The sequence below is a fragment of the Penicillium brevicompactum genome (assembly GCF_028827555.1).
Source record: "Penicillium brevicompactum strain IBT 35665 chromosome Unknown utg000003l_segment0_segment0, whole genome shotgun sequence".
In the NCBI taxonomy this organism is placed as follows: Eukaryota; Fungi; Ascomycota; class Eurotiomycetes; order Eurotiales; family Aspergillaceae; genus Penicillium; species Penicillium brevicompactum.
In genome coordinates this window covers 3,724,029-3,744,285 of record NW_026623206.1, presented here as the reverse complement: position 1 = coordinate 3,744,285, position 20,257 = coordinate 3,724,029, and the positions used below count along the sequence as shown (strand labels likewise).

Here is a 20,257-nt window from a genome sequence, read left to right as displayed (position 1 = left end):
GATAAGATAGACACTAAAAATTTTCAAGTTCCAAGGTTTCTCTTCATAGCCCGGGAGTTAGCCCTGGAGATAGCTAGGATAGACGAAGGCTCCAGGAATCAGGCATTGAATCCCTCGAACTGTTTGTTCCATAGGTAGGTGCAAAGGCTTACAAGCCTAGGTAAAAGCTACCCAACAGAGTGCCCCGGTGATGTTTAGGTGAAACCTGCGAATGCAAGAATGTCGACAGCAATTGATGAAAAGTAAACCGTGAGAGTGACACTGCCCAGAAGGACGACGGATACACCTCCAACCCTGCAGCTTGAAAGGTTGATAAGTGTATCAGCGTTAGTACCCGCCTGCCTTCTCAGTCATAGGCTGAAAAGAAACGGTCACTGGCTGCTCACCGATACCTCGGGCCTTGGCAGCATTCAGGATAGCGACTGTTGCCGTAGCTCCGATCCGAGTGACACCGATACTCATGACATGGAGTAGATCATCAAGAGTGCGAACCCCACCAGCAGCCTTAATCTGAACACCGGGACCGGAGTGCGCGCGCATGAGCTTGAGGTCCTTGATTGTAGCGCCGAGGTAATTGTAGGAGCCATCGGTTTGCTTCACAAAGCCATAGCCAGTCGAGGTCTTCACAAAGGCAACCTCAAGCTTCGTACAAATTTTGCAGAGCTCAATGATGTGCTCAGACTCAAGATAATCGTTTTCGAAGATGACCTTGAGAATAGCGCCACGGCTCACGACAGCGCGGTTGATGGCATCAATCTCCTGAGAGACATACTCCCAGTCACCCCCAAGCGCCTTGCCAACATTGATAACCATATCGATCTCACTACCCCCGGGCTTCAGCAGCAGCAATAGCCTCGTTGACCTTGATCTCAGTAGTGCTGTTGCCATGAGGAAACCCGATCACAGGGCAGACCTGGACGTCGCTGCCGGATAGCTCTTTCTTTGCGAGGGGAATGAGATACGGCTTAACGCAAGCAGTGGCAACATTGCTCTCTCTGGCAGTTCGGAGACCGGAGAAGATGTCAGAGTCGGTCATGGTTGGGTGGAGGAGAGAGTGGTCGATCATCTTGGCAATCTGAGTGAGAGTCACGGAAATTGTGTGGTCAGACATGATTGCAGCGGGTATTTGATCACAGATCAAGGTTGGAATGGGTGAATGAAGCGATGATTTTCTGAATCCAGTTGGAATAATATCGAAAAAATGGGATAAGCTGACGTGGATGACCCAGGTATTTATAACCATGTCCTTTTGTAGTACGTGAACTCTCTGTACTCTGTAGTTCATACAGCTCATTCCGGTGGAATCAATACCTTTTTGGGAAGTGGGTCCGCTTACCATCTGGGCAACGTCAGACCCTTCGAAATAGGCAACATTTCCACCGGAACAGATCAGACCTCGTTTGGTCCGCTTGGCGACTTGCCTTTTCCTGCCGCCGGGAACATCCATGGATACCCATCTTGCCTCCGCATCGATACTGACCCTCGGCATAAACATGGGCATGATACTTGGCTGGGCGTCAAGTGTTTGGCAATGATGTTGTACCTAGGCCGAAAATCCCGTCACCAGTAGTCGTCATTTCTAGTTACTCATCAGCTTCTACTTCCAAGGTTGTTATTCATGCTCAGCCAGCAACAAACGTATGGGAAAGGAAAGCGAAGGTACCCTAAGAGGAGCCTCTAGCTCTTGGATTCCAGGTTGATAGGACACCTTCAGCTTTAAATGAGCTAGCGAGATGCTGATCATATAGATATACGTTAGGAAACCCTGATTTTTGTTTTTAAATTAGAATGCTTAGAATGTTATTCTCTTTATTGACAGAAATTGGAGATGAGGCGAACAAAAATTTGCTCCGTTTGCCGGATGCTTCCAATATCCACCCACTCTTCCTTCGCGTGCAACCCTTGACCCGCCGGTCCAATCACGATGGTCGGAGTACCCGCAGCGCTGAGGAGCGCAGCATCGCACCAAATAGCCATGCTCTCGATAGAGACATCATTGGCATACACCTCGCGTGCAATCTCTGCTGTCTGTTGGACCAGAGGATGCTCCACCGGTAGCTTATGAGACGGTCGGGATAAAGTCAACCGAGGCTCTGCGAAGCGGAAGGTTGGCTTGACTCGGGCGATTTCCTTTAGCATATTGCTAAGGTCGATCCGAAGGGATTTATCGGTTTGCGCAGGGACCGTTCGGAATTCAACGGTCACCGTGCATTTGGCTGGATATGAGGAGGGTTCTTCACCACCATTGATCAGACTGCAGTGCAATGACGCAGGCCCAATCATGTCATCGACAGGTAGTTCACGCTGATATTCCTCCAACGCAGTCAAAAACCACCCAGTCTGCAGGATAGAGTCCACGCCAGATGCTGGATCAGAGCCGTGAGCAGCAGTTCCCAGGATCTCGATCTCAAACCAGACGAAGCCTTTGTGGGAATTGATGAGAACACGGTTTGTAGGCTCGGGGATCACGCAACCGTCGGCGTGCCAGCCAGCGGCAATGAGGTCTTGTGTGCCCTGAGATGCATCCTCTTCATCGGAAACGGCTGCGAAGATGACATCTCCGCGGAGGGGGATCTTATTGGCCTTGATGTGTGCAAGGGCTGCCATCTCGGCAGCGAGACCGGACTTCATGTCCAGAGCACCTCTACCAAAAATGGCTGGGCGTCCGTTCTTTTCGGCAATGTGCCCCGAGAGAGGATCGCACTCGTAGCTGTTCAAGCTGACTGTGTCAATGTGACCATTCAGCATCAACGACTTTCCACCACCCGATCCCCGGATCACACCAACGACAGATGGGCGACCGGGAACAGTCTCAATCTTGTGGGTCTCGATGTCGCGGAGATTGAGCCAATCTACCAAGAAGTCCGCGATCCGTGCCTCTCCAGCCCCCGGGGTGGTTGACAATGTCACATTTGATGAATCGATTTGGGTGAGAATTTGGGTCAGACCCACGGAGTCTTCAACTGTCAAGTCGAATGTCGTCGATTGAGGTGTAGTGGAAGACATTTTTAACGTGCTAGATCTCAAACATGGCGGTCGCGCTTATAACAACTAGACTGCGCGCCTTCCATCAACACGCGCCGTCCGCGAACACAATCGGTGGGGCGGGGCATTGGCTGTCCGGACGGAGATCTGCGGGTGTCTGTGAGTCAGTAGTGCCAATTCAACCCTTAGATTGGCGAACAACGAGCTTAGAGGCGAGAGAAGTTGAGCGCTGTCCACTGATGCTCCGACGAGAAGACAAGTCCACGGGGTCGACTGATGGAAGATGCCGACATAACGCGTGAAACAACCAATCACGGGACTCACTGTTATTCTTAGTAAGCACAGTCCGTGCCCCAAACAGGACCGGGACATATTTCCTTTTCGGGCGAAGCACTCAACACTCAACTCAGCACTCGAAGTTCAGTGACCGTTCCTCTCACACTCATCTACACAATCTCGAATTCTCGAAGACCAACCGAACATCATATCTCAAATTCAGCAACCGCGACAAGCAATCATATGCGGAGATCTCTGACTTGAGGTAGGCTTCCAAAGTTCCACCAAAATTTGAGACTTTCTCCTTGGCCTTCTCCACGGGCCTCCAACACACGGACAGACGTCCGCGGTGGAACGCGGTGATGCGGTACAGCCGCTTCCTTGGGGAAGCTTCCTCCTGTTTTGCTTGATAGAGTATCCCAGTCATCCTCATCCTCGGAAATGTGTTTCTGTGTCAATTCTCCATACTGTCGCATGCTAATACCTTGAGCTTCCCTGGGATCGATATCTTGTGCCCAATGCCAATGATGGCCAAACACCTCCCCAGGGACGAGAATTGCGCTCCAGCCAACAATGGGAGCATTCGTCACAGTGCGCGTGCTCTCTACCCCAGCGTGGGATCGACTTTTCGGATCGCGAATATGTCCGTCCTCGTCTGTCTGGCTACACGTCTAGTAATACATCGGTGGGAAGATGCTCTACCAGCCTAGTGAGACCCATGTGATAACTTTTGCCAGAACTGAATTACATCTCATGCGGCCTCGCCAAAAGAAGTCGAGCTTCAAATACCAGAGAGTCGAAGAGATGCTCTAGTAAGCTGGTCAAGTTGATTTAGAGAGCTAACTATCTGGTCTGGCCATTGATATCGTCCCTTGAAAGCACACCCCCGGGAAGAAGCATGCCATCTCGATCAATGAGCGCCCGTGCTCGAACATACGGGTCCAACTTCCAATAGTTGGCACGGAATTCCTCGATCACCCCATTGCGTCTGGATTTCAATTCTTCAACTTTGGAAGTTTCCTCCATCCCATCGTTCAGTGTGGTGGCTGATATCCAAGCCGCTGTGGCTGCGAGCATCCGGATGCCAACCATCATGCGGTCGTACATGAGTGAGTCACGGGTCTTTGTGTCTTTCATTGTTGCATTCTCGTTTTCCACCGGCGCGATGTATTTATAGCTCCAATTCTCGTCACCTTTGAGTTCTTTGGGGATCTGATTTCGTGGTATATACTTATCAAGATCTGCGACAGACCGCGTGAATTGGACCTTGGAAGCGACCACGGGGTCCATCCATCCTTGGATGAGTCGCCAGATTCCTACACCGTCAGCCTATCATTCCAGAAATAGATGTTGTTCGGGCTTACCGGAGAATACCCATGGTGCATTATGAATCAGAAGCAGGCCGAGGGATTCCGGGTAATTGGCTTCGAAGCACTTGATGATGAACTTTACAGGTGCATATTCCTGCCCCAAAGTCAGCGGCGTTGCATCTTTGGATCGTTTCACGTAAGGACCCTACCATGTTAGACAACCCAAATCCTGTCATGTCGAACACAATGGTCTGTGCCCATGTCAGCGCCAGCATCATTTCTTTGTTGGGATGAGAATGCGCGTACACCTGTTTCCACTGGAGGAGCAATGATCAGTCGCGTCGACTCGATGACATGGACAATGTACCGCTCGAGAGTTTCTTCACTCTGCGCACCAGGCTTGTGAATTTTGACTCGAACGTAGTTCACCGGACGTCCTTCCCGATCAAACCCATGCAGGAAGCTCTTGCCCATCTCGAGCTGTTTGATGAAATCGGCTCCGTCTTTTTTCTCCTTCGCGGACGCGCTCTTACCACGAGACTTTTCCAGCGCGTACTCTTCTCCATGCGGTAGAATCTCATCATCGACATCCAGTTGCTTTCTCCATAGGATAGTAGAGGCCATCATTGAGAACGCTTTGCCGATGTCCCACTTCCTGGCCCGCAAGAAACGCAGCAACAGACTGTCAGGATGCTCTTGTTTCACCATCTTCAAAATCGCGAAGCACATCTCTTGTGGTGTCATCTGTGAGAGAATATTCTCCATCGACTTGATCTCGGACTCTTGCACCCCAAGCCTACGAAGATCTGCGAAGAGTGAAGCAAAATGTTCCGGTTTGACCTTGCGGTTCGCCATCTCGGACATGAGGGTGGTCTTGGCATCTTCATTCATGAGCGATTCAATTTTGTCCAGTGAACGATGAGGGTTGATTCCCGGCTCCTCTCCGTTAGGTTCCCCGTTGGTGTGGCTGTTGGTGTCGCCATTGCCTTGGAAGGGAGCCTCGTTTGACTCGTGTATGGTTGTTCCCTTCAGTGCGGATGTAATGGCGTCCACTGTCGGTTCATTGATTTTATCCAGGGTTTCAAACAGTTTACTCGGAGGACCCTCGGGGATCGGGACTTCATATACCGCCGATAGCACCGAGGCGACGGAAGTGAAGATAATGGCCCAGAACTCGAGCAGTTTCGCTTCTTGATCAGGCGAGAGATGGCCAATGTGCCCTGCGAGCTTATTGATGGGAGCCATGGGGCGATAAAGGCGTGTTTCTGACTTCAGAACAGTGACCAAGATCACTCATACCTGGCATTGGGCCCTTCTTCAAGGCGACGGGATACCCACATGAACGTGCCAGCCTCGGCCCTCGAAACCAATATTCACATCCTCAAAATTGGATACTCCGTACCTCGGCGTCAAACTAGGCTGAGTGAAATTGCAACGCAAGGACCTCTTTTCTTTCTACTCTCAGCTGAACGAGATCCAACAAATCTGGCCAACAGGCAGACCCTGGAGAGGGGCAGCGCCGATCCCCGTTTTGCGGAGATGATCGTCTCTCCAAAATTGGTCACTTTCGGGTTTCAAGTTTGGGAAGTTTCACAATTCACGACAGCAATTAACGTCTTCTTTCATTTCTTCCGTTGGTGCAATTGTGTTACTCCGTATACCAGGGTACTTTATGGAAAGTATCAAATTGTGTCCGGTGTGTGTAAGCGTTCCTCCGCTTTTTCCAGCAAGGCAAAACCTTACCAATTCTTCAAGAATCCAAGTTTTGATCTCGTTCAAGATTCACTCTGTGATGCCTCACGCCGTAGCGGGGCGCCAATATTAAAATCGCAAGGTCTTTCACACGCCCTGGGTGATGATTTCAATTGAGAATGGTCTGACTGAATAAACAACTGGGGGCTGGGAATAGCTTCATTTTAGGGCGGAGTGGAGCTCAGCGCATAACCGCCGAGGCTTTTCCTCACGACGAACATGTCCAGAGGAAAGCACTTCTCCACGAAATATGGAGATTCAACTGCCCCTATTCGCTAGTTGATCTCGACGCAGTCCCCGACTGTGATTTGAACGTCGAGTACCGCCACGTCCGTCAATCCACCTATTGCATATAGCCGACTCCCCGGGCTTGGCGCATACGGCTGTAGATCCGCGCTACGACCTAAGCGTTCCCCGCGTTATGTATTTAGAGAGGGCCAGAACCTCATGAGACTGCTAAATTATATGAAACCATAGGCCCGGACTCATTCGACTCGGTCGCATTCGTCTTTGCGTACTTGAAAGTATTATTACATCTCTGATGAGGCTGCTTCTCTCTCACGCGCCCCGGCATCTTGGCCAACTGGGCTCTACTCGGTCCACAACCGCTTTGTATTCTGCGAGGTGCCTCTCTTCAACAAAGTCTACTGAAGGCAGCCGAGCCCTTCCACTAGCTGGGGTCACGGTAGTTAGTCTGGAGCAAGCCATCGCTGCACCATTCTGCACCAGGCAACTTGCCGATCTTGGAGCGCGAGTCATCAAGGTTGAGCGGCCCGGCGTGGGCGATTTTGCTCGCCAGTATGATACTCGAGTTGAGGGACTCGCGTCACATTTTGTCTGGACCAATCGTTCCAAGGAGAGTCTAGCACTTGATCTCAAGCAGAAACGCGATCATGCCGTCTTGATGAAGCTACTCGAAAAGGCCGATGTCCTTGTTCAGAACCTGGCTCCGGGAGCCAGCGCACGGCTCGGTCTCTCTTATGATTCATTACGAGAGAAACATCCAGGTCTGATTGTCTGTGATATCTCTGGATACGGGCAAGATGGCCCATACCGCGACAAGAAAGCCTACGACCTTCTGATCCAGAGTGAGGCGGGTATGCTGTCTGTAACAGGCACTGGGAAAGAGCCCGTGAAAGTTGGCATTTCCATTGCGGATATTTCGGCTGGAATGTACGCGTACAGCAATATTCTCTCGGCACTTCTTCAGCGTGGAAAGGATGGCCGAGGCTGCCGCATTGACATTTCCATGCTAGAATGCATGGTCGAATGGATGGGTTTCCCCATGTACTATGCATTCAATAATGCTCCTGGACCGGTGCCCGCGGGTGCCTCTCATGCGGCTATTTACCCATACGGACCCTTCGAAACTGGCGACAACCAATCCGTCATGCTGGGGATACAGAACGAGCGAGAGTGGGCCAACTTCTGCAATGGAGTTCTTGCCCTGCCTGACCTAGCGGCCGATCCGCGGTTTGTGGATAACTCGCAACGAACCAAAAACAGAGATGAGTTGAAGTCTATCATCCACGATGTCTTCTCGAAATTCACAGTGGATGAAATCATCACCAGGTTGGACCAGGCTTCCATTGCCAATGCCAGTGTGAACGATATGCAGAATGTTTGGGACCACGCTCAACTTCGAGCGCGCGACCGGTGGACCACGGTACAAACCCCTGCTGGTGTCATTCCAGCTCTGTTACCTCCTGGGTTCACCAACTCACCTGACAAGGGAGGACACGGCGCTCAAATGGGCTCTGTTCCAGAAGTTGGTGAGCATAACGAGGCGATAATTGCGGAGCTGGGTCTGTCAAATTGATCTTGTTTCCTCTCGCTGCTATGGAATCGGGATGGTGAACCTCTTTGTACTGTACATACACATCATCGTCAAAGACCTTTCCAAAGCTGCACTTGCGTGAAAAATGAGGTGATGATATTCATCTCGCTACAGAAATCGGTAGAGAAATTCCAGGTTCTGGGGGTTCAGATAGTCCGGGTTGGACAGAGATCCAGCAAGCCCCATTACATCGTCACCTTCCATGTTGAAAAGCTCGTACCAATCCATATTAATTGCGGCCTCTTCTGCGGTAGCATTGGCTGTGCCGATTTGAGGCGCCGGAACTGTAGCTTCTGTTGGATTGGGCGATGGCGGTCGGTATTGGCTGTCGGTAGGCATGGCAGGTTCTATTTCTGTGTAATCCTCGGGTAACTGTGTCGTTGACGTGGGCATGGTGACATCGGCTAGTCGGAGATCTCGAGCGGTGCGGTCATCTAAACAACGGAAGAATAGATCAAGGACCCAGTTTTCCAGGTCCCATGATTTTTGCAATTCCTTCAAGCCTAGGAGACATAGTTTCGCTCTGTGCTCTGCCAGCTTTCTAGCGGTGCCTGTCACGCGACCGAAGTGAATGGTATGTATACACAGAGCAGAGAAAGTGTGTGTTATTCTACCCCTGTTAGTTCAATTTCGCATACATATTGGCGACACTTACAGATGTAATGAGCCGTGCTGTACCAGATTTTCTGAAAGCATATCTTCCAATATCCGAGTGCTTCGTGTTGCTGCATCGAGAGCCATGTTTCCTTCGAGGCTGCTGGTTTGACTGGGCGGCTGTAGAAAAAGAGGCCTGTAGAGGAGAATGTAAAGATTGCTGGATTGGGGTTAATTTGGGTATCAAATAACATTGACAGGGAATTCTCCATACTTATAAGCCATATGAAGCATACCGACGAGGAACATTTCCTCTCGGCTCATCGGCATTTGAAACTGCATTTCTTTTGTGAGATTTGCTTCCCAGTCTGTGAGCTTGCGGTGAAGGCTAGGCCGTTCAGGGTTCTCTAACTTCGATCGACCAGGCAAATATTGGCTGGAGACGACGTCCCGTACTAGATTGAGATGTCTCAGCGCATGGTGATTCATGAGAGGCGAGGGATTCATACATAATCGAGCCAACTGTGCCATGCCAATCACATACGACACGTGGACACCTGGTGGTGCTCTGAATATTTCGGAGGGTCCTCCAATGAGCCCACTCTCCTCAAAATCGGATGGCTCGAGGTCAGCTATCTGGCAGTCCTCATCGCGTATCCGTGGTGGTAGTCCTAATGCTGCTGATGTCTGTTGGTCGCGCACCTTTGAATGGTCAGCTTCTCATGCTTGTAGACAATGGCCGGTGAATTCGTACATATAAAGCCCACCATATCCGTTTCCAGACTCTTTGGTCGTTGATATTGAGAAAGGAGAGTTTGGACCTGTAAAAATGTCAGCATCAGCTCTTGTAAAAATCACTAGAGTAACATTGCGCACATCACATGCATTCCCTTCTTCTGAGCGAGACTGATAGCAGCCCCAAGCCAAAACCGAACATCACGTTCCTCGGTCGGACTTCCGCGCCAGAAGCTTAACAGGAACAGGGACTGTAATTTAGTTATTGTTTCAGTCTCCCATCCTGAATCGTAAATGTCTTTGGCTCTTTGGTAAAATAACTCTTTCGCTTGGTATCGAGTCCCAAGGCTGAGTGTGCTCAAGGCTGTGTCGGAACACAGGCTTACACCAATGAATAATATCGACTGCAAGAGCAACGGGGACAATGTGCCAGTTTGGTAGCTGCTTTGCAGTGCTGGGCGATCTAGAATCGGAAAGCATGGGTGGAGCCAGTCGAAATAAGCTTGAAGAAGGGTATCGCAAATAGCTGATGACGGAAATTGCAATGCCCCTTCACGGGTAAGACGATCGTGCAGTAGTTTGCGACGCGAGCTGAGCGAATCTTGACTAATCTCACTGCCACCACTGATCTCTGAAATTGAATAATGCAGCCGACCTTTCTGACCACCTCGTGCATATCCTTTGTCAGGGGAGCGGCGACCTTCGTCCACAACACAAGTAAGGGGGCTGGACTCGCCGAGGAACACGGTTTTATGGATCGCCTGTTCCGATGCTGCAAGCCCAGTTGGTGGATACCTTTTCTGGCTATTCAATGAAAGTTGCGCTTGTTCTAATGGCGGAGTACTTGATGTATTAGTAGCGCCATCACCCGGTTTGGGTAGTGTTCTAGCGGCTCCCTTTTTCTTTCGGCGAGGATATCTAAACAGTATGAGAGTTGTATCAACGGTGCGATTCAATACCTCCGACTCACTTTCCGCGTCGAGAAATCCCTACTTCACATGACAAGTTCCACGACACACAGTTTTGGCAGGGCTGCATCTCGAGAACATTGCAACGCACGCGACGCGAGTTGCATGCCAGACACGCTTTCTTCGCCCGCGTACGTGGCCGCTCAGGGCTTTCGATCTCCATCTTTCTTACTCCGTACACAGATAGCAGAAGAATCGGCTTTTTGTAATACTAAGAAGAGACCAAGTCAGCGAAATGATTTCCTCTTCGTATTGGAAAGGTGGGGCTCGGCTTCTTCGGCTATATGCTTCGGTCTTTCGCCACCTCGCCCCTATCGCACACGCTCAGCTTTCATTGCGGACGCGGTCAATTCCTCTGTTGAAATTGGTGCATGGGAGGTATCTGATAATTCATTATTCTTGTGCTTCAACACAGGAAAGTTTCAAAACACTGAATGATATTGCGCCTTGTCAAAAGGATCCAAGTTGGGTAAGATGTCAACCTATGTATTCCAAGATGTCCAAGGTTGTCGGAAAAGTCAGGCTTCCTGCTTCTTCTAACCGCAATCTCGGCTGTCCATATCTATGAAAAATGAGAGTAGGCCCCCTGTGTTGCAGCAAATGCGTTGAACCTTTAGACATCGGGAGTTGGAACGCAAAAATATATACATCCGCTATCTATAGCGCATACCTAGGTATTAAAACCAACCTTGGATTGGTTTGGATTGGTCCATAAACAAAGAGCCCCAAAAGGCAGATTATTGGAAGCACGTAAATTCAGTTCACTAGACATCCCGAGGTCCAAGGCAAGCTACAATCCTGGAAGTACTCCGTATCCATGGATGTGATCTCAGAGCTCAATTCAGGATTCCAAGGGCCGTGGAAATGCTTACAAATCATGGTTTTATTGCACAAAGCGGATCCTGGTGTCTTCAGATTCCCCACAAAAATTGAAAAAGAAAATTGTACAGTAGCAAAAGGGCTCCGGAGCAATAATTGAACCGTCTAGAGCCTCCGGACCGAACCCGATTGCGCCGTCTTTATGCCGTGGCATAACATTTAGTCCGACAGGGGCGAATTGAATGCTGACATATCCCGATCTGAGGATGTGGATCCGGATTGGCAGGACATCATGCCTTGTATAGGTCTTGGTCCGAGAATACTGGATCCAACCCAGAAATTTCTTAATCAACGGCGAAAATGCGTGGGCCCTGAGTAATTGGGGACAAGGTACATAAAAGATGCCATACGCTCTGATTCCGATCAATTCGTGAAACATCATACCCAGCGTCAAGTAAATAAAATAATTATCCCACAGCATGTCTCCCAGATTCCCCAGTGAAGACGTGGACGTATCGCCCCTTGGGGCACCGATGCAGTTCGAATTCAGCGGGCGCCAGAGTTCGAACCGCTTTCTGAAGGCTTCGCTCTCCGAAAGAATGGCCTCATGGTCTGCGACCGATCTATCAGCCCGTGGAATTCCGAGTCAGAAGTTGATTAACCTTTACCGCCGATGGGGTGAAGGCCAATTTGGTCTGATTCTGACAGCCAATATCATGATCGCATACGACCAGCTCGAGGCACCTGGAAACATGATCATTGATCTCGAAAACCCATATAGCGGCGAACGCTTTGAAGCATTCAAGGAGTTGGCCACTGAAGCCAAGAAGCACGGAAGTCTGATCGTCGGACAAGTCAGTCATCCAGGTCGCCAGACTTTTGAACGGCTGCAGCCCAACCCCATCTCCGCCAGTGATGTCCAGCTTGTGATGCCGAAATTCGGCCAATTCGGCAAACCCCACCCCGCTAGTGAAGAGGAGATCCAGGAAGTCATTCGTCGATTCGTCCATGTCGCTGTATACCTGCAGAAGGCCGGATATGATGGCATTGAGTTGCACTCTGCTCACGGTTATCTCCTGGCACAATTCTTGTCTCAGACCACGAACAAGAGAACCGACAGATACGGCGGCAGCCTGGCCAACCGCGCACGCATCATTGTTGAAATCGCCGAGGCAATCCGCCAAGCACTCCCAGACCCCGGATTTATCATTGGAATCAAGATCAACTCCGTCGAATTTCAAGAACACGGTTTCACACCCGAGGAATCCAAGGAGCTATGCGAGATTCTCGACCAGACCAAGTTTGACTTCGTGGAGTTGTCGGGCGGAACCTACCAGTCGGGTGCCTTCCAACACAAGCGTGAGTCTTCGCAGAAGCGCGAGTCTTTCTTTTTGGAATTCGCCGACCTCATTGCCCCGGCTCTCAAGCGCACCCGCAGCTATGTGACCGGAGGATTTTGTACAGCCTCAGGAATGGTCCGAGCTCTCGATACTGTCGACGGCGTTGGTCTCGGGCGCTCCATCACCCAGGAGCCTCGCTTGCCCAGAGATCTCCTCGCCGGAACAGTCAAAGGTGCCATTCAGCAGAAGATCGATCCTCAAGACTTCTTCAAGACCAGCCCTGCGGCTGGTGTTCACATGTTGCAGATTGCGCAGGACGAGGAGCCTATCGACTTGAGCGACGATAAGAACATGGAAATCTTTTTGAAGAGCCTTGGTGAATGGATGCAGGAAGTCCAGAAGGACGGTGGTGTGAATTTGTACGGATATGCTCAGCTGCCGAAGGGCCAGCCTTTTCAGAGCCACCTGTGAATGAGCGAAGGTCGCAAATAGAGTTGAAGTGAATACTCATGAAGCCAATGCATTGCAATTTGACAAGCCTATGTGATTTGCGAGACCAAATTGACGGTCGAAAATTAGTCTAGAGCCTTGCATCTCGGGTTGTTGTGTGGTCAGGGCCGAGAAATGCATGGCACGGAATGCAGGGGGTCGGTCCACCACCAACATCCCTCAGGAATGCTCGAGCAGGAAATTATTCCCGTTTCATTGGCGGGAAAAAGAGAAAACAACACTGGCCTGAAAGCATTTGCAACTCCTTGCACGATGGGTAGACCCGCGCCCACAGGTAAATAGGGTACCTCCCACTCTCACCCACTCATCTCAAACCACACACCCACCATCTTCTCAACATGCGCCTATTTACAAGCTGGGCCAGTGGTCTGACTTTCGCCCCATTTGCTCTAGCCTTTTGGCCCTACTCAGACGCTACCAACTCTGCCGAGCTCTCGGCAAGTCGCTACAGTAACGATGAGCCCAATGTGAAAGTCGAAACGCTGTTCCAATTCCCCAACAACGGCTCATGGGTGGACAACCTGGTCGTCCGGTCTGATGGAAACCTTCTTCTGACACGCCTCGACACACCCGAGGTCTGGCATGTCAACACCACCAGCGGAAACGCAACTCTTGCCTACTCATTCCCCAACGTGACCAGTTGCTTCGGGATCAGTGAGATCGCGGATGATGTGTTCGCTGTTGTTATTGGCAACTTCTCCGCCAAGACCTATGAGCCAACCTCGGGCTCGTTTTCTGTTCAAAGACTTGATTTCAATGCCAAGAACGCAACTGAAGATGAGCGCGCCCTCCAAGAGCCGACAGCCTCGGAGATCGCAGCGGTGCCAGAGGCTGATGCTTTGAATGGCATGGCCACCTTCTCAAGAGAACCGGGTCTCGTTCTGGTCGCCGATAGCATCAAGGGAGTTGTGTGGAAGGTCAACACTGAAACGGGAGACTATGCCGTTGCATTGAATGACACCACTATGTTACCCGCCAATGGCCCCCTACCCCTTGGTATCAACAGTGTCACCGTTCTCGATGAGTACGTTTACTATACCAGCACCACGCGGATGGAGTACTGTCGCGTGAAGGTGGATGAAGACGCAAATCCCGTCGGAGACTTTGAGGTCATTGCCAGTGGATTCCTTCCTGATAACCTCGAACTCACACCGGATGGGACAGCGTACATTCCCACTGACCCCCAAAACGGTGTTGTTCGTATCAGCCCCTTCGGTCAGATCTCCCTCGTCGCAGGTGGCCAGATCTCCTTCGAGCTGCCCGGTCCTACATCCGTCCGTCTGAGCAAGGATAGGCAAACGCTCTACGTGGGCACCAGTGGTGGTCAGATTGCGCCCGTTCTTGGTACTTATATCGAGCCCGGAAAAGTCGCCAAAATCACTTTACAATAAGGGGAAGATACTTGGAAGACCTGAGCTTTTTTCAAACGAAAATGTCTTTATATACTATGAATACGAATGCGAAGTTTTGGTACGGATATGAGATTGAACAGAGTACTGCGTAACATGATCATGATCACACTTAGGTGACCTCAATGAAAGAGCCTCAGTGGCTAAATCGGTTCTTGAGACACTGATTTCAAGAAGTTCTCTGCCACAGTAGCTGCATCAAACCACGGCGCATGAAGCTTGAGGTTCTCTGTTCTGTTTGGAGCACGGAATACCTGTGGACGACCTTCCACCCTTTTGCTGCGCCCAGTGCCAAAATACAACAGCTTTGGAACTGACATTTTTCATGGATCCTCATTTCTACGCAGGCATGAGCACTTCAGTGGAGATGATGTGGCCTTTCCTTTACGAGTCCCCCCCTGCCGTTATACCAAACACTCGGCTTATTCGCATGATCCAAAACCAGAATATGGCTCGACAGAATGAATGGTCCCCAGATAAGCTTTAAAACAAACATTCATTACAAGCCCCGGATTCCATGTCTTTCTTCTCAACTCTGACGGTTGACCACATGCCCATCCGGCAAGCAACAACTTTAATAACTTGATTGCGTGACACACAGCCTCGAGACTTGGAAAATGGAATCTTAAATATAGCATCGTCTATTTATCTATCAAAATTCTACATGTCAAGGTTGAAGGGATTAACAAATACTTGTCCAAGGCGGCTTCCTTCTTTATTTCCAATCTCTTTGATCAACCTTGGAAAAGCCCTAGAATTAATCATGTATATGGCTCTGCGTAGAGACCGCCGACAGCCAATTCGATTCTCCGTGATCGTTAAAGGTACAATATATCCATGGATGGAGTGACACCCGAGCATCGCGAGTAATATCTGGGCACGACAGATTGCCTTGGCGTCCTTTTTCCACAGACGGCATAACACTAGTCCAAATAAGGGCTAGCGCCGTGTGGATGGCTATAGTTTGATTTACTACTCCGTACGCCGTATAGTACGGAGTATCCTCTCTGTATACGTCACATCCTGAGGCCCCCTTGATTGCTGCTGTAGGAATTTGCGACCGCCTGTCATATCGGGCGGTCATATTATCGAGTACAGAGTATGTCAAAGCTGGCCATGAATGTTCTCCAACATGCAGAGCTTACGTAGAAGTACCCCCACTCACAACTTAGCGCCCGGTCCGTGCTCTACTGCAGTCTTGTTCAATGCTGTGGTGACTGTGAGGCTGGATTGAACACGGGTGAGACCCCACCATGGTGGCTGGCGGGGGAACGGGGCGCCTGAAGCGGTGTACTACTTATATCAGGACGGTGGACATAGTTGACACCCTGCCTCTCTTCTGGAATCCAAATCACCTAACGCTTAGATCTACACATACCAAAAAGTACCCACTCCATCATATACCAATTCCAGGACTGTTCAGGGACTGTACAAGGAGAGCGAAACTTAAGCGATTACATCCAGTAATCATAATGGAAACACAAAAATCCGACCTGACCATAATTGGTGCTGGTACATTCAACCCTCTCATATTGCTACTTTATTCCCTCCTCTTTTCATCCGGGTTTTCTGCAGCTAACCAAAATTAATTTGTTCACGACAGGCTGGCACGGTCTCGCGGCCGCCAAATCAGCACTCGCCCTCGATCCCACCGTCAATCTAGTCGTTCTGGATTCTGCGGCTTCAGTGGGGGGTGTCTGGGCAGAGGAACGCCTATATCCAGCACTCAGGACGAATAATTTACTGGGATCATACGAATATGGCGACTTTCCTATGAGAGAAAACATTCCTGGTTTAGTCACGCCCGGTCAGCATATATCAGGGAGAGCCATGCATGAATATCTGAAAGCGTATGCTCTCCATTTCGGGATCGGCGACAAAATTAAGTTGAATTGCAAGGTTGAGAGCGTCGAATACCTTGAGAGAGATGACGGAAGGGGAAAAGAGTGGCTCATTAAATGGAAAACCACAACAGAACCGGGACACGAGAAGAGCAGTACTACACGGACGCGAAAGCTGATACTTGCCACGGGCCTTACGTCGCAGCCGCATATTCCTACCTTCTCGGGCCAAGAATCCTTCGGTGCACTCATGTTCCACGCAAAGGAATTTGCGCTTTACCAAGACACCATCTTTGGTGACCCTAGCAATGACAAGCCAGGTGTCCAACATGAAAGTGCCCATGATGACCATAGACCAATAACGGTACTCGGTGGAAGTAAGTCTGCTTGGGACACCGTCTACGCCTGTGCATCGAAGGGACATCGCGTCAACTGGGTTATTAGAGCCTCTGGGATGGGGCCCACGTGGGTGACTCCCGCCGCGGTGTTCTCGCCCTTCAACCTCCTCCTCGAAAGTCTCCCTCTCGTGCGTGCCTTGGGCTGGTTCAGCCCTTGCGTCTGGGTGAGCCACCCAATACGCAACTTCTTACATGGAACATGGCTCGGCTGTATGATTGTGCGCTTGTTCTGGGCCTGCCTGCAGTGGGATATGGTTCGGGTCAATCGATACAGTGATCATGAGGAGACGGCGAAGCTCAAACCCTGGGTTGACCCTTTCTGGGTCGGGACCGCCGTGAGTATTATCAATTTCCCGGGTGATGTCTTTGCATTGATTCGGGGGGGACTGGTGAAGGTGCATATTGCCGACGTTGAGCGGCTGGAGCCTTGCAGGGTCGTTCTCAACAACGGGGGCGACAGTCTGGAGACGAAGGCACTCATCATGTGCACAGGCTGGAAACTGTCTCCTGGAATTCGATTCTTGCCGGATGGGATCGATCAAGAGATGGGTTTCTCCTGGACTGCAGACCCGATTGATCAAGGGCTCGTGAAGCAGGCACAAGAGGATATAAGCACGTGTCTACCCATGCTCCCTACCGGCCCAGAGAGCAGAACCTACAACAAAAAGGATATGGAAGATCAAATAAACACCGATGAAGCCGTTCTACACCCCCTCCGTCTCGCGCGCTTCATTGTCCCCCTAGGGCTATGGGATGACCATAGTATCGCTTTTCTAGGGGCCCTCAACACGTTTAGCACATCCATTGTTGCCGAAGTGCAAGCCCTCTGGGCGCTAGTCTACCTCAACCACGGGTCTGAGCTTCATCAGCACGGAAACAAGGAGTCAAGAGTTCGTGAGACCGCACTGCACACAGAGTTCTGTTCGCTGCGCTCCCCGATGGGCCATGGGGTGCGGACTCCCGACTTTGTCTTTGAGGTCATGCCGTACCTGGATCTCTTGCTCGGAGACTTGGGCATGAGTACTTCGAGGAAGGGGTCGTGGTGGGAAGATTTGTTCGTTCCGCATCGTCCCAGAGATTATGCGGGGTTGGTGGAGGAGTGGAAGATGCGGCTACGACTATCTATACCCCAGGAGAGGAGGAAGATAAAGAACACTTAGGGCTATGGAGACGACTTTGTGCGGGGTTGTTCGACTGATGTTCATAGTAATACTTTTGTGCGCTTGTCAAGTTTATTCATGGTTGTTAGTATAAGGTCATCTCATTAGCGTAGCCACTGGGCAGATGCTATACTCCGTACATCTTTGAAGGTTGTACTCCGTAAACACCTTTTCTTGGGTACGGAGGCCATCGGTGTTGCTTAGTCACGAGGATCATTTTTGGAGTTTGCACTGTTTGCATATGCTCTTGGCATAAGCACATTTTCCATCACGTGCAGCACACGAATGCTACAGCAAACAAAGAAGTTTGGATGTAATGTACTCCGTCCTCCGTATCCTCAGTGCATGATAGCTGCGAGTGATGCAAATCCATCAGATGCTCATCTCCCGGTCCTTCCCAAGGTCACTGTCCACCCCCTGAAATGCAAAGGTCTCAGATGAACCTGCCCACTCCCAAGTGGACCACCAAGCAGATGACCAATGAGCTAGTGCAGCCTTAAAGCCCCTGGCACTCACTAGCTTTACTCGAAAAGACCAAGACGCCGATCAACCTTGTCGACATGCCAGATTCGACGGTGCAGGCGAGCACTCCATTTGGCTGAATTGGACCATTACGGAGTCACGCGTCCACGCGTGCTGCGGGTCCACGAGGCTGGTGACATCACATGTAGCCAACGCCTGGGGTAGAAAGCTGCAGCCTTCTGAAGTGTCACGACACTTCTCATTACTTACAACATACTTCAATTCCTGCAATTCTCTAGATTTCATCGCAAAACCATCGCGATACTATCGAGATGCCCGGACACTTCGGTCACAAAGTACTCAAACATTTGGGGATTGACAAGGGCGGTGATCAACAAAACTTGTCCCCGCAGGTTCGGCTCCCAGGCAGACCAGCCATCAATGGCGACGAGCGCCCGTTATCTTCGCCTCCCAATACGGGCACATATCCCCGCCTCTGCCGGCTTTCCGACGGCTCCATTCTCTCCTCCTTCACTCGATTCCCCGACGGACAACGGTCACTACGCGTCGCCCGAAGCACCGACAATGGCCAGACCTTCGAGGACCTGTCTGAGGTGACCCGCGCATCGGGGGAGGTGGATAATCTGTTTTTGTGTGAGGTGGCTCCGGGAACAGTGCTGGCGGCGTTCAGGAACCATGATCTAGGACCCAATGGCCCAACCTGGTTCCGCATCACGGTCTGCCGTTCCACGGATGGGGGTCGCGTGTGGCACTACGCTTCGCAGGCATTTGAGAAGCCCCCTCCGTTTGGAATCTGGGAGCCTTACATGCGCCTTGGACGTGAAGGTGAAGTGCAGCTCTATTTCTCTCAAGAGTTTGCGCCCCACAATCAACGCACCATGCAAGTCATTTCGCGGGACCAAGGAAGTACCTGGTCCCAGCCCGCCACCTTGGATGGCCAAACCTCCTTCCGAGACGGCATGGTGGGCATTGCGCGGACCTTTGACAATGGCCGAGAGGCTCTCCTGATGGTGTTTGAGACCACTCGCCACGGTCCTTTCAACGTGGAGGCACTTTTATCGTATGACGATGGTCACAGCTGGGGCTGGCGCCACGAGGTATTCCGACCGAAGCAAGGGCACAACGCAGGCGCTCCCCAAGTTGCATCCTTTGCCGACGGGTCGCTGGCAGCGATCTTCATGACAGATGACGACTCCGAGGTTGTGCAGTGGGTGAAAAACGCTTCTATCAAGATCATCTTTGCCGGAACCCCGTCTGAGGGACGTGTCCAGTGGAGTCAGCCATGCATTGTGTCTCCAGCGTCAAGTTCCTGGCCTGGAATCTTGGCTCTTGATCACCACACCGTGTTGGCTGCGTATGATCGAGGCGGCCCGCTGGGTAGAACCATTACTTGGCATCTTTAATTAGTATCTTTGCTGCTGAGAATCTTTAGCTAAGACATATTGGACAAAAATACCCTGGGTCATTCAAAGGTTGATTAGCCAACATGTCCATGAGATTGTATCATCATCGTATTCTTAAACTACTTCCAATTGCGGTATTGTAAGAAAAGGTAGAAAGAGGTACTAATAAGTCCAGCGAGTACCAGAGCGGCAAGGGACGTGAGACTGAAGCCGACAGACGCCAAGGACTACCCAAGTGACGAGGAAAATACCAAGTTGACGGGTAAGTTGATCGGATGTGACTGCCAGTCGGTGGCGTTGGGTCGCCCACGCCGGATGTAAACTACTCCGGCCTCGGCATTTGCCCTGATCTGGTATATCTCGGACTTAGTTTGATCTGATAACTCCGCTGATTTAAGGCCTGTCTCCTCCTGTCTCCTCCTTTCTTCTACTTCTTT

General features: G+C 50.8%; 10 protein-coding genes across 10 annotated transcripts; 6 read left to right on the top strand and 4 right to left on the bottom strand.

Annotated features, from left to right (window-relative positions):
• Nucleotides 1-327: 327 nt before the first annotated feature.
• Nucleotides 328-1,111, bottom strand: N7506_005306 (2-deoxyribose-5-phosphate aldolase; the record flags this gene model as incomplete). Its single annotated transcript, XM_056954600.1, has 2 exons — nt 328-823; nt 897-1,111. The coding sequence occupies 2 exons, from the start codon at nt 1,109-1,111 to the stop codon at nt 328-330; spliced, it is 711 nt and encodes a 236-aa protein (XP_056813489.1).
• Nucleotides 1,112-1,809: 698 nt separating this feature from the next.
• Nucleotides 1,810-3,006, bottom strand: N7506_005305 (putative acetylornithine deacetylase (ArgE); the record flags this gene model as incomplete). Its single annotated transcript, XM_056954599.1, has 1 exon — nt 1,810-3,006. The coding sequence occupies one exon, from the start codon at nt 3,004-3,006 to the stop codon at nt 1,810-1,812; it is 1,197 nt and encodes a 398-aa protein (XP_056813488.1).
• Nucleotides 3,007-3,500: 494 nt separating this feature from the next.
• On the bottom strand, nt 3,501-5,816 carry N7506_005304 (CRAL-TRIO domain-containing protein; the record flags this gene model as incomplete). Its single annotated transcript, XM_056954598.1, has 6 exons — nt 3,501-3,924; nt 4,010-4,070; nt 4,146-4,577; nt 4,626-4,725; nt 4,781-4,822; nt 4,878-5,816. 6 exons carry the CDS (start codon nt 5,814-5,816, stop codon nt 3,501-3,503), a joined length of 1,998 nt encoding a protein of 665 aa, XP_056813487.1.
• A 1,048-nt stretch (nt 5,817-6,864) lies between these two features.
• Nucleotides 6,865-8,142, top strand: N7506_005303 (CaiB/BaiF CoA transferase family protein; the record flags this gene model as incomplete). Its single annotated transcript, XM_056954597.1, has 1 exon — nt 6,865-8,142. One exon carries the CDS (start codon nt 6,865-6,867, stop codon nt 8,140-8,142), a length of 1,278 nt encoding a protein of 425 aa, XP_056813486.1.
• Nucleotides 8,143-8,268: 126 nt separating this feature from the next.
• N7506_005302 (Zn(II)2Cys6 transcription factor) lies at nt 8,269-10,620 on the bottom strand (the record flags this gene model as incomplete). The annotated part of the gene is made up of 6 exons (XM_056954596.1): nt 8,269-8,770; nt 8,816-8,974; nt 9,029-9,434; nt 9,509-9,575; nt 9,636-10,407; nt 10,460-10,620. The coding sequence occupies 6 exons, from the start codon at nt 10,618-10,620 to the stop codon at nt 8,269-8,271; spliced, it is 2,067 nt and encodes a 688-aa protein (XP_056813485.1).
• Nucleotides 10,621-11,755: 1,135 nt separating this feature from the next.
• Nucleotides 11,756-13,087, top strand: N7506_005301 (NADH:flavin oxidoreductase/NADH oxidase family protein; the record flags this gene model as incomplete). Its single annotated transcript, XM_056954595.1, has 1 exon — nt 11,756-13,087. One exon carries the CDS (start codon nt 11,756-11,758, stop codon nt 13,085-13,087), a length of 1,332 nt encoding a protein of 443 aa, XP_056813484.1.
• Nucleotides 13,088-13,464: 377 nt separating this feature from the next.
• N7506_005300 (uncharacterized protein) lies at nt 13,465-14,517 on the top strand (the record flags this gene model as incomplete). Its single annotated transcript, XM_056954594.1, has 1 exon — nt 13,465-14,517. The coding sequence occupies one exon, from the start codon at nt 13,465-13,467 to the stop codon at nt 14,515-14,517; it is 1,053 nt and encodes a 350-aa protein (XP_056813483.1).
• Nucleotides 14,518-16,007: 1,490 nt separating this feature from the next.
• On the top strand, nt 16,008-17,934 carry N7506_005299 (monooxygenase; the record flags this gene model as incomplete). The annotated part of the gene is made up of 2 exons (XM_056954593.1): nt 16,008-16,047; nt 16,139-17,934. 2 exons carry the CDS (start codon nt 16,008-16,010, stop codon nt 17,932-17,934), a joined length of 1,836 nt encoding a protein of 611 aa, XP_056813482.1.
• A 794-nt stretch (nt 17,935-18,728) lies between these two features.
• Nucleotides 18,729-19,820, top strand: N7506_005298 (sialidase family protein; the record flags this gene model as incomplete). Its single annotated transcript, XM_056954592.1, has 1 exon — nt 18,729-19,820. One exon carries the CDS (start codon nt 18,729-18,731, stop codon nt 19,818-19,820), a length of 1,092 nt encoding a protein of 363 aa, XP_056813481.1.
• An 83-nt stretch (nt 19,821-19,903) lies between these two features.
• N7506_005297 (uncharacterized protein) lies at nt 19,904-20,141 on the top strand (the record flags this gene model as incomplete). Its single annotated transcript, XM_056954591.1, has 2 exons — nt 19,904-19,959; nt 20,006-20,141. The coding sequence occupies 2 exons, from the start codon at nt 19,904-19,906 to the stop codon at nt 20,139-20,141; spliced, it is 192 nt and encodes a 63-aa protein (XP_056813480.1).
• Nucleotides 20,142-20,257: the final 116 nt, after the last annotated feature.